The sequence below is a fragment of the Dipteris shenzhenensis genome, chromosome 19 (assembly GCF_047967505.1).
Source record: "Dipteris shenzhenensis isolate YYH24624 ecotype China chromosome 19, Dip_SZ_1.0, whole genome shotgun sequence".
NCBI classification, from domain to species: Eukaryota; Viridiplantae; Streptophyta; class Polypodiopsida; order Gleicheniales; family Dipteridaceae; genus Dipteris; species Dipteris shenzhenensis.
Window position 1 is genome coordinate 54,206,588 of NC_141614.1, and position 16,079 is coordinate 54,222,666.

Genomic DNA, 16,079 nt, shown 5'->3' on the forward strand with positions numbered 1-16,079 from the left:
TCAATTTCTTGGCTAAGAATGTGTAGTTAGTACAACAACTTGACATTGTCAAAAAAGTCCAAACAGGTTACTTTTGTGATTCATCTGCTATTTTAATCTCACGAACAAGAACAAAAACTCATTGACAACTGTTCATCCTCATTACAAAATCTCTTATAAACAGATGAAACAAAATCAAGAACGTGTACTTCTACCTGTGTGTAACTCCAAGGTGATCTTCAAACACGATAGGCTTCTTCAAATTCAAGATCATGCCAGGGAGAGATGCTGAACTTTGAGCTGAAGCAATGTGTTCCACAGAAGGCAGATCAACATATAAAACATTTGTATTTGCTGGATACTGAGCCTGCATGCTGGCATAAACAATTCTTGAGTCAACTGTGCAAGTCATCTCTCAGAAAAATTGAAATAGAAGAGAATTAGATACGAGTTGTGGCAGTTTGGAAATGAAACGATATAATTAGTGGCTATGAATAGATAGCTTGTTTATCAGTTCAGGTTTTGGTATGGTTGCAAAACAGAACATAAAGAGAGAAGCACGTAAGATTAGCGAGCTTGCATCTATAATGAGAACTTTATAACTTTGTATACAAGTTGAAGTGAAACAAACGAAGATGTAATTGATTGGAGAACACCAGTTGCACAGCCAATAAAATAGCAGCGGAAAGCTTTACGATCTGGCAAGCTGGATGTGACAAATTACCCTATCTTAAAGGTGACAAGGAAGTTTTGAAGTATGGCCAAGAGCACAAAGTTGAAATCCAATGTCCAACTGAAGTCCACTACTAAGGTAGTGATACCAACTGACCCAGCAAAGGTGGACGTGAAGCCAGATTGCAGCAAAACACAGAGATAGGAGAAACAGGGTTCAATCAGTTTAATGAGAAGGAAGCTAAAAACATGCAAACCAAAAAGTAAAAACAAGTTGAACATCCAAAAGGCAGAAAGTTAAAAGGAGAGGTCAATCCACCACTCTGTAAAGCGCAATTCTGTATGAAATACTATTATCACAGGACATTCAGATAGAGAGATATGGAGAAAAGGACTGAGACGGAGATGAACAGGGAGAGAGGGAGAAGAATATCCATTTTTACCCTCTCTCTCTTCCTACAGTTTTGATGGCATGGGCTTGAGATAACTTGAAGGTTCAATGAACCAGTTTGTAATTGGCATGGTCCATAATTTAAAATTCCAAAGGTCAACCAGGCCCGAAAAGAATATTTAGATGAGCATAATTTCATCACCACTGAAGGTCTTTCATTAAACTCGACACTATTTTCAAGAGCGCACTATAGATCCTATAATGAGTATATATCCATATGACAAACAGAGTAAATGTAAACACACAAAAGCACACATGCACAGACTTTCCTCAAGATGTGAAACTGCCCAACATTTTCTTCCAAAGCTGCTATATTGAAAACATCAAGCTTACACGATATCATCCAGCAGCATCTGAATGACTCTAGAAATATAGAAATATGTCCAAATAAAGGGACAGTAAACGAGCTCAGGAAAAACTGAAGATTGACTTTGTTAGTGAGCAACATTACATAAGCACTCATATGTACCTGCCCGGAGAAACTGGAACATCAGGGATACCCAGCTTACTGAATTCAGTATACTCAATGCACGTCACACAATACTCCCAGCCATCCTTTGTGCTCTGCTCAACAAGGACATTGACGCCCTCGGCAGCCCCAACATTACGCTCACATGATGCAAAGCCAAACTTCTGGAAAACCCACAGGCAGTCGTGCCATTATAATTGTACCTCACCAATTTTATATTAGCTATAATGTGTCTGCTAGAGTTAGACTTGTACATGAAGTCAACATGATCCAAGCACTTCAATTTTTCTGGCAAAAGGAAAACCCTTGTACTACAAAATGTCACTCGACTCAGATTACATGCAGTATCACAAGACACACACATGGGTTACTGGTATCAAACTAGAATTCCTTATCAAATTCTCTTCTACTTTCAGGATAATTTCATTTCATAGGGTTAAATTGAGAGCTCAAAGAACAAATCCAACTCTGTGAAAATGTCATATTAAGTGTAGTATTAGCATAACGTCAAACATTATTCTGTTTTTAAATATTATATAATCACTGCCCCGTAATTTCCGATCTTAGGAATGTCAAGTTCTTGTTTACTGAGCATTGCCAGTTCCCAAGCCAGTTCCCAAATTCACAAATATTACAAAATTGCAACCTATGGGTCTCATGTATGCTTTCTGTCACTTCCATTTTTCTTTGCGCAGATGTAAGATTGTTTATAGCTTTACCACAACACCATTACTAACCTTGTTGTGCCGATGCCCCACCCCTGCTAATGCCAATAAAGTCACATCAGTGGCTGCGATGGGGTTGCTGCATACACATGCTACAGTCTATCAGAAGAGAAGTGAGAAGACATGGTGACAATATTGGTTTTGTTCTCATCCTATCAAATAAACACCACTGAGCAACACAAACGAGCTACAATATCAGTTTATACATCAACATCAACAGACAATGTGAAACAAAAGCGATGAAACCAAGTACATTTGGAAAGAATTCTAAGATGTCCCCCTCAAAAAGATGCTCACCTAATCTGGCGTACAATAGCAGCCTTGCGGCCTTTCCTGTAAAACCAATCAAACACTCCTTTGTCACAAGCCAGCTTCCATATAACACCATGACCTCCAGGCTTTAAAATTGGCAATAGAGGCTCTCTGATCAGCCAATGGCCATCTTCTGCTCCTACTGCTGGTATTAAAGGCTGAGAAAGTTGTCAAAGCACAAATTGAGGGAGGGTGCATTATAAGAATCAAACATTACTAAAAAGTAAAACATCCTGCTTTCAAGAGCCAATATAAACGTACGAATTCTCCTCAAAGAAACTTGCAGTTCACAGGGCTAGTTGTTCCTGCTCACCTGCTCAAAAAGACAGAAATTTGATTTGCCACGCCCAAACCAACCATGACTTTCACAAAGGCCCGTAACCCGTTCATTATTTTTTTTGGCAGCACTTGTCATGATGGCAACAGGAGTGATATGCTGGTGCCCAAAGACCTTGAAATGTAAGTATTCCCTTGCCTGAAGCACACACCTATCTTCATCAGGTGTAGGTAACAAAGTATGTACGTGTCAAAACAAAGGCCTTTATATTATTTCAACTCTTAAAACTTATGAACAGGAGCATCCACACAGTTTGGTTATTGAAAGGTCACCAGCCTCAATAAGTTGAGGTGTAGATACACTGATTACAGCAAGAGGTTTTCCAAAAAGCCTCCAACCAGGAACCCTTTGTAAAGTGCGCTTTTATTGCTAGAATGCTAGAGATTTAAAAAACATGTACCACATTAGATGTAGCAATTCCATGGACAGCAATATCTCCATTTCGAGCAACTTATAGTCACTTATTTGTTTTTTATCGTCTAATTTGTTCAGGAGCGGACTAAAGCAATTAGGTACTTCAAAAAGTGTTCTTGAGGCCTTGCCTCCAAGTATACATCGCCCCATTAAGGAAACTCTTCCTCTTCTAGCGCCTTAAGCATACATGTTTTTTGCAGCACCAATCTAGCATGGCATCATAGCACAGCAGCCAATGAGATTTTGAAGCATGGAGAGACCTCTCTAGCAAAAGAGGGCAGTCAGATTTTGGAGCATGGAGGAACAACTCTCTAGCAAAAGAGTCCAAGGGGAAGCCACCCTGTTAAACAGATGTACAAAGAAAATAAAGCACTCCGCATCACCACAAGCTACCAGACAAAGTGTGTATTGCAAGACTTGTATGCATAAAGGAACATCATTAACTAAACACCAAAAAAAGGTGTCATATCCAAGAGGGTTGCTGAGCACTAACACTCATTAATAATTAGACTCTATGCCCTTCTATAATAAGGAAATAACCCTAATTGCCCTAGGAGGTGGGTGACCACTCTCACATTTTAGGTCTTGAAAATCTTCAAAATTGCCCCACCTTCAAACATAAATTCAAACATGACCAAGACCAACGTCAAATTAACTCTTTCAAATCCTCATATCTAATAAACCCATGACATGATTCAAAAGACTTAAGATTCATCCTACTTATAGCACAAATCTCAGCATCCTTCAAATCAACTATTAGGATAACACACGGATTTGTTGAGGAACCCATCTCAACATCATATGTTTGATATGTGCATAGCACTAACCCAATAGAGTGCTATAAAGGAAAGGGTTAGATGCCCTAATCCTAGCCCTAAAAGGGTTTGTATATATCCTACATTTGCAACTAAATCTAGTGTACAGTTTAGTCATTTGTGGTGTGATCTCTAGCTGTGCCCTCTCTCATCTCCACTCTTCTCCTCTCCTCTCTCCATATTTGTTCATGGTATCAGAGCGCAAGGTTTTGCCTTCCGCTGAGGCGCCATTCTATTGAGAGTGTGAGAGGAATTGTGATTGAGAGTTTCTTGAGTGTTCTTGTGAGAGTTCACTTTCGTAGAGAAAAATTTTTTGGCCATGTGAGAGAGGTTTTCATTCTTTGTGAGAGTTTCTGTATTGAGAGTTGACTGATTTTCTCTTGTGGGAGATCCATAGAGAAAGGTATAGAGTGTTGTCTTCTTGAAAGAGAGAGTGTCTTCTTTTCTTTCCATTTCCTTCTTTTTTCGAAAGAGATAGAGAAAGTTTGTCAAGAGACAGCATCCTTCTTTTCTGAGAAAAAAATTGAGAGAAGTCTACCTACATACTCAAGGCGAAGAAGTAACACAACTCCACCTGAACGACTCTACAACAAGCTAGTAGCTTTTACAACTATGCCAAGCAAAGCTTTCAGCCAATACTCCAGCAAACTAAGGCTCATGCAAGTAGCCACAGCTTAGAAGCAACTACGCAACAGCAACAATGACCACTAGTTCCTACATGGTTACGCAGCTCTGGTCCTAGTGAGCCAAAAGGCGAGAGTCGACAACAAGGCTTCAACAGGAAGCAACCACGACAGCCCACTACAAACAACACTTAAACACCGGCCGAACAAGCTTCAGATTCGGTCTCACAATGGCTAACTCTTAGCACTGCACCTCTCTACATCACAACGACATGCACACCAGACGGCTCCACAACAGCCAACCGAGCTCCAACGGAACACAGCAAGGCGCATCAAGCGCCTCATCCCACAACACTCATGCGACACGCAGCTCCATAGCAACGACTTTGTACACATCAACGACAAAGCCTCGACTCTCCAGCCAAAACGGCTATCCAACCAACGTAGCCGCCGACCATCAGCAAACGCCACCAACTGAGCACCGCTCCACTGACAATACCGGCTCTCCAACCAACTGCGCCTCCTACAACAAACTCTACAGACGGCTTCTACCTCAATCCACGCTACAATTGATGACCCGCTCCAACCGCTCCTAGCCTCATAGTGCCACCGCAATCTCACAGTCCAATCGACCAAACAACCGACCCGGCACATACGAGCCAGAGACTCACAGCAACGACTCCACCATAAGAACGGCCAGCAACAGAATCCTGAAGATTCCATGCGGCATCTTCATGATTCCGATAGCATCTTTGTTAGATTCCATCCTCTCACAGCTTGGGTCACGTCTCACCCTGTGGCACCACCACATAGTTACACGTGGCACTCACAAGCTACACCTTATCTACACGTGGCAAACCCCATCTACCGTGCAAGCATTATTTGCCACGTAGGCACCGATGCCACGTCAGTGCGTTGAGCTGCCTCCCACGTCATTTTCCAGAGGCCACGTCACTCTATGTAGTCATCCTACCAACTCATCCATGCCACGTCTTTAGTGACAACTTAGCTGCCACATCAGCACTGCCACGTGAAAGTTCCCTGTCAAGCACACATCCCCTCTGCAGGCACAATGTGCACACTGCATGTGCACCCTCTTGACACCTCAACAGTGCCCTATAGGCACACCCCTTGGCAAGCACACCTCTGCATTCGAACACAGAGACCACATTACTACCACATTATCATTTGCAATCTTTTTTGCCCCTCCATCTAGATCAAGACATATCTCTTGATCCAAGAAGAATTTGAGACCGCTTTCAAAAAAAAAAAACACTCAATTTTTTGTGCTCTATGCGCTCGCCACATCACGCGCACATTTTGACGCAAGTATCACATACTTTTGAGCCTTGGCTAAAAATCCGCTTCTTGCATGCACATCAGCCTCTACATCGTGCATCTAACCCTACACCTAAAACGAACAAAGAAAAGGAATTATTTACTTCTTTTTCATCGCTCGACCGTTGCTCTAGATCTAGTTCAGAGTACATTAGATCATCCATAGCGGAGAGAACTCCAAACCAGTCAATCGTAACCATGCCCAAAAATTCCTAAATAGTTCCTATTTGGAGTCAGTCCCTACACTCACATGCCGTTTTTCATCATTACATTTCTTAAAACCTGACCTTTCACAATTCAGTTAGCATACTTCATAGTTTTTCAGAATATTGGCCGATTGATCAGAGAGCAGATTGCGCATGATTTGATTTTACACACACATGCCACCATTATAAAGCCTATTTGGCTATTTTTCGGCATTGTGCACATTATTTAAGCCTTGTAGAGCCTCTTGGCCATTCCCGACATCATTTGCCACAAGCCTTGTAACAGATTGGATTATATATTACAGTTCTATCTTCACCGACGGTTTAAATTACACTCGATATATTCAATGTATTGCAATTGATTCAGACAGTGATTTCAAAGGCACTTTGAGTACATTTCTTGCACCATGTCTACGACTAGCAACCTCAATTTAGAGGCATCTGCTAAGCTAGACAATTCCAATTACGGCAAAACATCAGCATCAGCATCCAAGAGGAAATCATTCCAACAGAGGAAGATTCTAAGGACGAGAGAATGCATCCACCAACGTGTCAAACAGTCACTACAATTATTGCCATAAGTTTGGACACTATGAAAGATATTTCCATAAGAAGTAGTACGAGCAAGGCGGTCAATCCAGCAGCAATCGAGAGAATTTCCATGGAATAGAAAATCATCACGGTGGATATTCAAGTCACAGTCATTATGCCAATGAATCTGAGAATGTGTTTCTTATAAGCCAGAAGCGATTGCCACTGCAAACTACTTACTTAATCAGCTTCCGACCGAACCGATTCAGGGTATGACACCTTATGAAACATTCACTGGACACAAGCCACGCATTGGGCATCTCCGCATATTTGGTTGCATAGCATATGTTCACATACATGACGATCATTGCAGTAAATTGGATGTAAAGTCACGTAAATGCATAATGATTGACTAAAGTGAAGAAAGCAAAGCAAACAAGTTGTATGATCCCATCAACCGAAAGGTCATCATCTCCAGATATGTAATCTTTGATGACGAATCAGAATGAAAAACCTCAAATACACAAGAGATAGATACTGTCATGGGGGCGTGAAATTCTAAGTACTTTAATGTACTACAAGACCGTGACAACTTTGGTCTTAAAAGCCCAAGCATGGGCTTAATAATGTGTAATTGAACGTGGCATGGTGCCTAGTATATAAGCGTAATTAATCCCTAGGTCCAAAGACATTCCAAGGAATTAAAAGAGTGGTTGTTGGGAAATGATGATGTGGCATTTTTAATGGGCCCCCTAGAGGGCCATGTACCTTTAGTGGCCCCCCTAGAGTTCCAGGTGGCTCTAGTGCCTTCTACATGCTCCTTTGTCATTCTTAGACCTTCCTAGGCCTTCTAAACTTCACATGTGTGGTTTTCTCTCTCATCTTCTCCCTTTGTTGAGATTTTGGACTGGTTTTTCAGCGTCCTTCGGTTGAATTCCGTTTTTCTTCATAACTCCTCACCCGTTTCGATTCCTCGACTTCCGTTTGGCCCGATGGCTTCCCCTCTGCCACCCCTTCGCAGTGATATGCTTTTCCCTCCGTACGTTTGGTAGAACGCACAGAGCTAAGCACTTCTTTTGCTGGTCGAATTTGCAAAAGTGGCTTTTTCTGGACCTTTTTGCTTCTACAGCCTCCTGGGCCTCTCCTCTTGCAAAGCTACAGCTTTCTGTTGAATTTAAGTGGTCCCACGCGCTGGTTGACTGGTTTTTCTCTCGTTTGGAGGACTTTCCGGCGATGAAACTTCTCCAAAACCTTCTCAATGCATTCCTCTCTGAAGCATGCTTCTTTTGAGCCCAAGAACTCCCACTTCTTCGCGACAAAAAAACTTCTTTTCGCATTTTTCAGTGGAATTCTTGCTGATCGGCTCTTGTAAATGCTCTTTCTTTATGCCTTTGTACTCCTCTTTGGCTGAGAATGCAATTGGGCATTGGCTACTATGTCCTCTTGGCGATTAAGGACTTGGTTCGAGTTTTCAAGGCCTGGTGAGTTGTGATTTTGCTGCTGCAATTTCTTTTTGCCATAAGCTATTGGTTGGCCTCCTGTGCCACCTCTTTCATGGTTCACAAGTGCCCAAGCAGTGCTACATGAGTCATTCTTTGGTTGGGTACTTTGCTGATTTTATTTTAGAGCTTTGAAAAGCTTTGTGAATGCCATCTGGAAACCACTCAAAGAGAGTGCGGCTGGGGTGCAGTGTGATTGCATCTGGACAATCAATGGAATTGCACTCGGAAAAGAGAATGCCTTTGGGTTAAGCCTATGGGTTAAGTGCACTTATGTGATGGTGTTCTATGCTTGGAAGCCTTGCGAAGGCTTAGTGAATTGGGGCTGCATGCTCAGTTGCAAGGAAGGTCTCCCAGATGCAACTTGTAATCATTTCACTGTGAAATATAAAGAAATACCGAAAGGGACGCCACGGTGTTTGGGGCCAATCGGGTGTACTTGTCTATGTTTGTTGAGCAGGGGCATTCTAGCCTCCATCCCTTTTTCAATGGTTTTGTTTGTGAACAAATGGGTAAATGCCAAATGGTGATCATGCAATGGTTAATGGTTGTGATATATGCTTTATGAGTTGTAAATAAGTGCTGAAGTGATTAAAGGAAGTGATTAAAGGTTTAGTTCCACTGCCCTACTCAGTCACCTAAAGAAAAGGTTGATGAAGAAGAGTAAGAATTGCCAGAGACACCCGAGAAGAGCAACAGCAACTCAGACGGTCTACTAGGGAAAGCAGACCACCAGCCAGATTGACATAAGCTCAGAAAGGCAAAGCACTTCAGGTTGAAACTACGGATTGCGCTCTTATGACAACCATCATGGTTACAAAAGATCCAATGTACTTCCAAGACGCAGTTGACAAGCCAGAATGGCAAAGTACTATGAATGAAGAAATGGAAGCTTTGTACAAAAACAACACTTGGGAGTTATGCGACCTCCACCAAGAAAGAAGGCCATAGCAAACAAATGGGTATACAAACCAGATGGAAGCATTGAAAGATACAAAGCCAGACTAGTTGCAAAAGGTTTTGCACAGCCATATGGTCAAGATTATGATCAGACTTATGCTCCAATAGCAAAGATAGATTCCATACGGTTCTTCATATCACTAGCGACACTCAGCAGATGGAATGTGTACCAGCTAGATGTTAAGAATGCTTTTCTCAATGGTTACCTAGACGAGGAAGTCTACGTGCAACAACCAGTAGGTTATGTCGAACCAAGGAAAGAGAATCAGGTTTGCCATCTCAAGAAAAGTCTCTACAGCTTAAAGCAAGCACCCAGAAGTTGGTATAGCAAAATCGATAAGTATTTTGCCAATATGAGACACATTGAATGCAATGCAGATCATACTCTCCAATACAAAGTTCATCACTATTGCAGTTTTGTATGTAGATGATATGATTGCAGCCTTTGAAGAGCCTGAGAAAAAGCTATGCTCCGATCTTGTCTTTATCTTGCCAAATCTATGCAGGCCCTTTGCTGTCCAATGTGATGCATGTAGGAACAGCATACGAGGAGTGCTTATGCAGGATGGAAGAGTGGTTGCATATCAGAGTAGGGTGCTTAGTGATGCTAAAATATATTTGCAGATTTATGAGAAAGAGACGTTGGCTGTCATATATGCTCTTTCTACTTAGAAACACTACCTTTTAGGTGCTGATTTTTATGTCCAGACAAATCACCAATCCTTGAGGTACTTTCACACTCAGAGAAAGATGTCAGAAAAACACATGCGCTGGGCAAACTTCCTTTCCATGTTTGTGCATGTGCTTGGCAAGAAAAATGTTGTTGCTGATGCACTTTCTAGGGAGTGAATGCCCGATGCGATATCCATAAAACAGCAAGTTTCAGCTATCAAGATTACACTGAGATTGATGCATGAAGGAAATGAAGTTGACATTGCAAGGATTTTTGATCAGCTGGCCAAGGGCCAAAGACATGAGCACTATATGCTTAAGAATGGTTTTATGGTGATGCATGGCAAGCTTTGTGTCACAAAGCAGCTTAGGCCAAAAGTTTTAACAGAGAGTCATGCCCCGCCATATGTAGGACACAGAGGCATAGATGCTACAGTCAAAGCAATGGAGCATTTCCTCTATTGGCCAGCTTTGAGGAAACATGTTGAGGCATATGTGAAAGCATGCATCAGTTGTCAGAAAGTGAAATATGATAGGCAAAAGGTACCTGGATTGCTACATCCACTACCTATCCCAGATAGGCCTTGGCAGAGCATTGCCATGGATTTTGTGTTTGATCTTCCTCGTACTCCAACTGGACATAATGGGATCTGGACAATCATGTGCAAATTCAGCAAGCAAGCCCACTTCATTCCACCCAGGGAGAAGATTTCAGCGGATCAGATGGCGAAAATATTCTTGCATAGTATCTTCAAGTATCATAGAATGCCTCAATCCATTGTCAGTGATAGAGATCTGCGTATGACCAGCCTTTTCTGGAGAGGTCTCTTTGAAAACATGGGCACTAAGCATCCTCTTTCCACCCACTGTCAGATGGACAGTTAGAAGAGGCAAATTTCTACTGTCTTGGATCTTCTTAAATGCTATGTCTCTGGACAAGAACAAAGAGCTTGAGGCTCTGATCCAGCTTTTCAGGTCGATCATAAACCGCCTTGACTGGAAGTTGCCTACACCGCCATGCAACCGCCTATTGCATGGTCCAATCACGTTCAAACTGCCAGCATCCATGATAGAAAAATCGTGTGCCACTAATGCCTCCCTGCGAGAGTCGACTCCAACATTTTTCCTGGACAAGCTCTGCTTTTCCTAGTCCACCGGATTTTAACCTCATCCATGATACCTCTAGTCTCAACCTTAGGTTCTTTCATCCCCCCTTTTATTCTCATACCCCCCATTATAGGTTTTTCTCACATGGTTTCTTTGCTCTTGATGACCACTTTTGCATGTGGATGTCGCAGCTCAACTATGTATGTCCTATGCTTCGCTACATGTCATGTAAATATTTTCTCTCCCCTTTTGTAAAATTTCAAATGTAATTTTTTCCCGAAGCTTGCACCTTCAAATTTTGATAATAAAATTCTTACAAAGCATGCACCTCGAATGCTATGCACCTAAAGACTTGTACAACCATGGATGCCACATGGGTAGATCTAGGTGGAAGGTATGATCCACATGGCTGCCACAGGATCCATTGTTGGAGGTGGGCAGCAAGGATAGCTTGGAAGACTGTCAGAAGTTGACAATGATGTCAGCACCAGCCTGGAGAAGTAGAGTCTGTAAGGACAGCAAGTTGGAGCTGTCTGGGTTATGGCAGAAGGCTGCAGACCTGCTCAGCAAACTAAGCCCTTGGAGATGTTCATGCAGCAGACAAGTGAGGACATCAGGGCTGCCCCACAGCTGAAAGGTGTCTGTTTTGGAGCAGGTGGGGTCCACAAAAGCAGGCCAGACCAGTCTGTAGAGTGATCGGCCAGTCTACAAATGGATAGGGCAGTTAGCTGGGCCTCCAGCTCTATAGGAAGGGCACCAAGCCCTTGTTCATTCTATCCATTTATTTGCCTCACAATAGGCTGTCCAGGAGTGCACCAAGGAGGTCAAAATCCATAGTTGGTGAGCCAGAGAATTCACAGCAGTCTGCAGATGCAAGAAAGGACACTGAAGGATCACGAGTTTGGATTTGAAACAACCCTTACCTGTAGGAGCAGTTCTTGGTGCATATCTCAGCTAGTAGGAGAACACACATCTCCGGGAGGGTGCTGTCCAAGGAACCAGCACTATATGAGGTCACTGAAGCTCACTGAGGAGCACACAACAAAGAGAGTGCAAGGACAAAAGTAAAAGCAAAGTTTGTGCTCACTACAGAGCAGTAAAGGCTGTGGTGCTTTTGGGATCTTTGGTGAAGCGTGTTTGACTCAGATTTCTGCAATATACTCTGAGGCATTTTGAGAACTGCTCTACCATTGTCTCTCTCACTTGAGTTTGGTGTTTTGCGAATTCTATCTTACGGACATATGAAGTCAAAAGTTTTGAATTTCAGCATTCCCTTCTTCTCTCAAGGGTCTTCCGTTGCACACACAATAATCACATGGAAAGACTAGCCACAAAGACTAAATTTTTCCTAACAACCAGATCCTAGCTTTAACCCAAGATCTGACAAAACAATAGAAAACCCTACGAATGTCCTGATATGATCCACAAAATAGGAGTCAGAAAAATTCCCTCTTGTGAACATGTATGCAAACGTAACCCCCTCCAAGAGGAACTTTTAACAGAAGTGCATGCCTTTTACAAGATGATACCTGTAAATCTCTAATAAGGCCTTCTAGCAGAGTCCGGCCACAATAAGGAAGCATCGCTACAGGCAGACATTCCCCAGTTGCATCATCCACAAGCCCAAGTCTGTCTCCAGCACCACCAAGAGGGTATATTTCACCCATCTCTGGCAAAGCCTGTAAAATATTCAATATCAACCGACAGTGAGCCGACCCTTCTCAGCTCTCCAGCCATCTGCAATCAAGGCAATTCTGCAACAAGGTCCATATGCAGCTCACCTCAAGTCCCCAAACTGCGGCCTGCGCAGCATACTCCTTGTCCTGTGACAAGTCGGGACCTGCTGGAACAAAGAACCGCTTGGAAGTAGGACCCTTGATAGAAGAGAATCTAGGCCTCTGTCTTAAGTGGGAAAAATGTTGCTCACTCTCTGAATCTTTGATTAGTTGCAAAGCTGCTGCTTGATACCTGTGCAGAAATTATAATCCACTTGTATGCCAGTATGCTTGACAAAGAGAGAACAAAGAATTCTAATTTCACAAAATATTCGAGCAGATAAAATATGCATGTAAGACCTCGTGAACAAAGATCAGAAAGTTCTTGATTTAATTTAAAAAATAAGGGATAGTATCTGATTTAGATTGTACCAATTTATGCACGCGCTATGAAGAAGTGCAATCGACCCTTAACCAAGTTATTGCCAACAGTCGTAATCAAATGGCAAGTGCTCCCAGAAAACTGGGAGCGTTAACAGAAACATGCGAAGGCAAACCAACGTCACTGACTGACAATTCAAGGACGTAGGATGTACCATGTCAGAACGTTAGCAATGAATGACTCTGTTCAACTCCTGATTTTCATTGAACCAAGAAAAAGACCAACGCCCATCAGGTGCACAAAGCCAGGACAGGCATGGTGCTAGCATCAACAAGAAAAGCAAAGCTGGATAACACTCAACACAAACTAAACACTGGTGACTCAGGCTTCCTGGTTCCAACACATTACTATTGACTTAACATAGCTAAGCAACCAATGGGTTGAGTATCTCAAACGTTTCAACCTGCTCTGGCGAGTCAATAAAGTACCTCATATGACGAAGTCATTGACAGTTGTTGAGTATGGCAAGTACGCATTCATTCATTCATCAGTGTATGCATGTGTAAGCGTGCTTGTTGATCTTCATGGTCTCACACTCAAATCACAAAACAGTAGGGAATATTCCTCACCCAATAATGCCACCGATGCTGTCATAGAATGTCTCCATTTCGCGAAGTATCTTGATCAACCTTTCCAGGATGCTACTAAAAATTTGACGAAGTAGCTCTTCGTGAAAAGCTCTGCTCACTTCGTATGGTTTGGCATGTCCATCACTGGTTGATCCATTCCCCGTGCTCCCTAATTCTTTGACGATCAATCCATTACTGTGTGGAATGTGGTGAGGTGGCGACTCCTTATCTGAGACCTTCATTTGCTGCAGTCCGACAACATCGATGCCTCCTATTAGGTTGAGAAGATTGGAGGACGCATGCCTTAACGTGTTTTTGTCACTAGGTTTAACACCGTTTTGCAAGAGTGTTTCTTTCTCCAATGATTTCTCCAAATGCTCAAACCAGGCTGGTGCTACGTCGAGTACGTGCTCTTGACCTCCAGCCACTAAGCACTTTAGCAAGTAAATGTCGCCATCTCCCATGGTTTCCAATGCTGATGCAATGATCGGTTTGGAGAAAAGGCCAACCTTCCCTATGTTTCCAAATACTGCCCTTACTCGGGGGTTGTTATTTAATATCTCAAGTTTCTGGTCCGAACTCTCTGCGTGATTGAGGGCATCCCTCAGTATCTTGAGCTCGCGCAGCTTGTCTTCGAGCCGCCAGGGCTTAACCTCTTCCTCATCAAAAGCAAGGCGTGCAGCCGTTGATACGGCTGCGGAAGTGGAGACATTGCTACGCTTCGGTGTAATGCGCTGAACCCAAGATAAAGTATGGAGTTCCTCCGGCCCACCATCCTGAGTCAGATTCCCGACACCATCGCTTGTAGATTGATGGCAGGCGGCAATGCCCTTCCAGCATGAGCTTTTTTGTTTACCAAACACTCTAAGTTGCTCTAATTGATGACCGCAGCTAGCAAGTTTGGAGTGAAAGGGCTCCTTGCAAAAGCTGCCACTGTCAAGTACAGCGGCGTCCGAAGGAAAGTGCAGTGCCATGATTGGAGCCAAGTGCAGTAAGCGCTACTGCAAGAGCAGGTGGGGGGGAACCAAACCACATTCCCGTTTCTAGAGCAAGGGAAACGGAGTGCAAGGCATCAATGCGAAAAATGCAGACCTGGAGATGAGCTGCGGGAAGGCAAATACTGTTGGGAGAGCGATCTGTGGATGCGAAAAAAGCTTCGATCGAAAGCTCCGAGTGATTGGAGATGGCGATGGAGTCAGGAGGAAACCCTAGCTCAGAGGAAGCAGAGTGACAGGACGAAGCTGAAACAAAGCATTTGATCAGACTCAACAAAAAAGCTTTGAAGAAGATGGCCACGTCATTTACGTACACGTGGAATATCCATCACGTGCTTGCCAGGCTTGCCAGCTCAGCCTTACAACCCACCCGTGTAGCATATGCCTCCTCTACCCCTTGGTATATCCTTGGGCTTTATTTTTGTTGGTCAGCCCTCTTTATAATTTCCTATGCCTTTCTTTGCTATACATGCGTGTAAATGTGTAAAGTAACTCTTATGGTTGCTAACATAGACACACGCCTACTTTGCAACATTGTACAATTGTGTCAACAGCTTTTAGGCCATGCGGTGCGTATGTGTCAATGCAAGCCCTAGGGCACTCACGGTTCTATCTTGGTCACCCCATCTGGGGGCGCTATTGGCACTTCCGATTTCAGGACAACGTTTTTTAGCCTAACCCCTAGGGGTAGCCTTCGCAACATTGCAATTTGGGCAAAGCAGAAATTAGGCATTTTTAGAATTTTTGGAAGTGCATTTTTCCTATTGGACAATATGTTATATGTGGCTTCTCTTGTTCATTGGACTTGAATGCATACTTTAAAGTGGTTGACTCTCTCTCTCTCTCTCTCTCTCTCTCTCTCTCTCTCTCTCTCTCTCTCTCTCTCTATCTATCTATCTATCTATCTCCTCAAGTCTTCCTACACACCATCTCCACCTTTTCTGCCTCCCCTCCCAACACCTCTCCCCCCCCCCCCCCCCCTCTCTCTCTCTCTCTCTCTCTCTCTCTCTCTCTCTCTCTCTCTCCTCCTTTATCTCATGCATTCTTCCTCCACACCATTTCCAGTGGATTCCTTTTTGTTTGCTTTTTTGGCCTGCCCTTTGGGTAGCCTTAACAACGGTTCGATTTTTAAAAATCCTAATTATCTATATTTGTTGGGGTGAGAATTTCCTATTGGTTGCTAGCAGCTTTGGCAGGCTGATATTTATGACTTTGGTACAAAGCTGATTGTAAGAGGCTTTAATGCAT

The 16,079-nt window shown here is 43.1% G+C and overlaps 1 protein-coding gene across 1 annotated transcript in view; it reads right to left on the reverse strand.

Annotated features, from left to right (window-relative positions):
• The window catches only part of UGP3 (UDP-glucose pyrophosphorylase 3), a 37,747-nt gene extending 22,676 nt beyond the window's left edge, over positions 1-15,071 (reverse strand). The window contains exons 1-8 of the mRNA XM_087390487.1: positions 13,837-15,071; positions 12,892-13,078; positions 12,640-12,789; positions 2,922-3,083; positions 2,594-2,766; positions 2,309-2,375; positions 1,572-1,735; positions 195-353 (exon numbers count right to left, since the gene is read on the reverse strand). Coding sequence (XP_087246613.1) covers positions 195-353; positions 1,572-1,735; positions 2,309-2,375; positions 2,594-2,766; positions 2,922-3,083; positions 12,640-12,789; positions 12,892-13,078; positions 13,837-14,810 — 2,036 coding nt within the window. The 5' untranslated portion in view covers positions 14,811-15,071. The remainder of the gene's footprint in view (positions 1-194; positions 354-1,571; positions 1,736-2,308; positions 2,376-2,593; positions 2,767-2,921; positions 3,084-12,639; positions 12,790-12,891; positions 13,079-13,836) is intronic.
• Between the last annotated feature and the right edge of the window lie 1,008 nt (positions 15,072-16,079).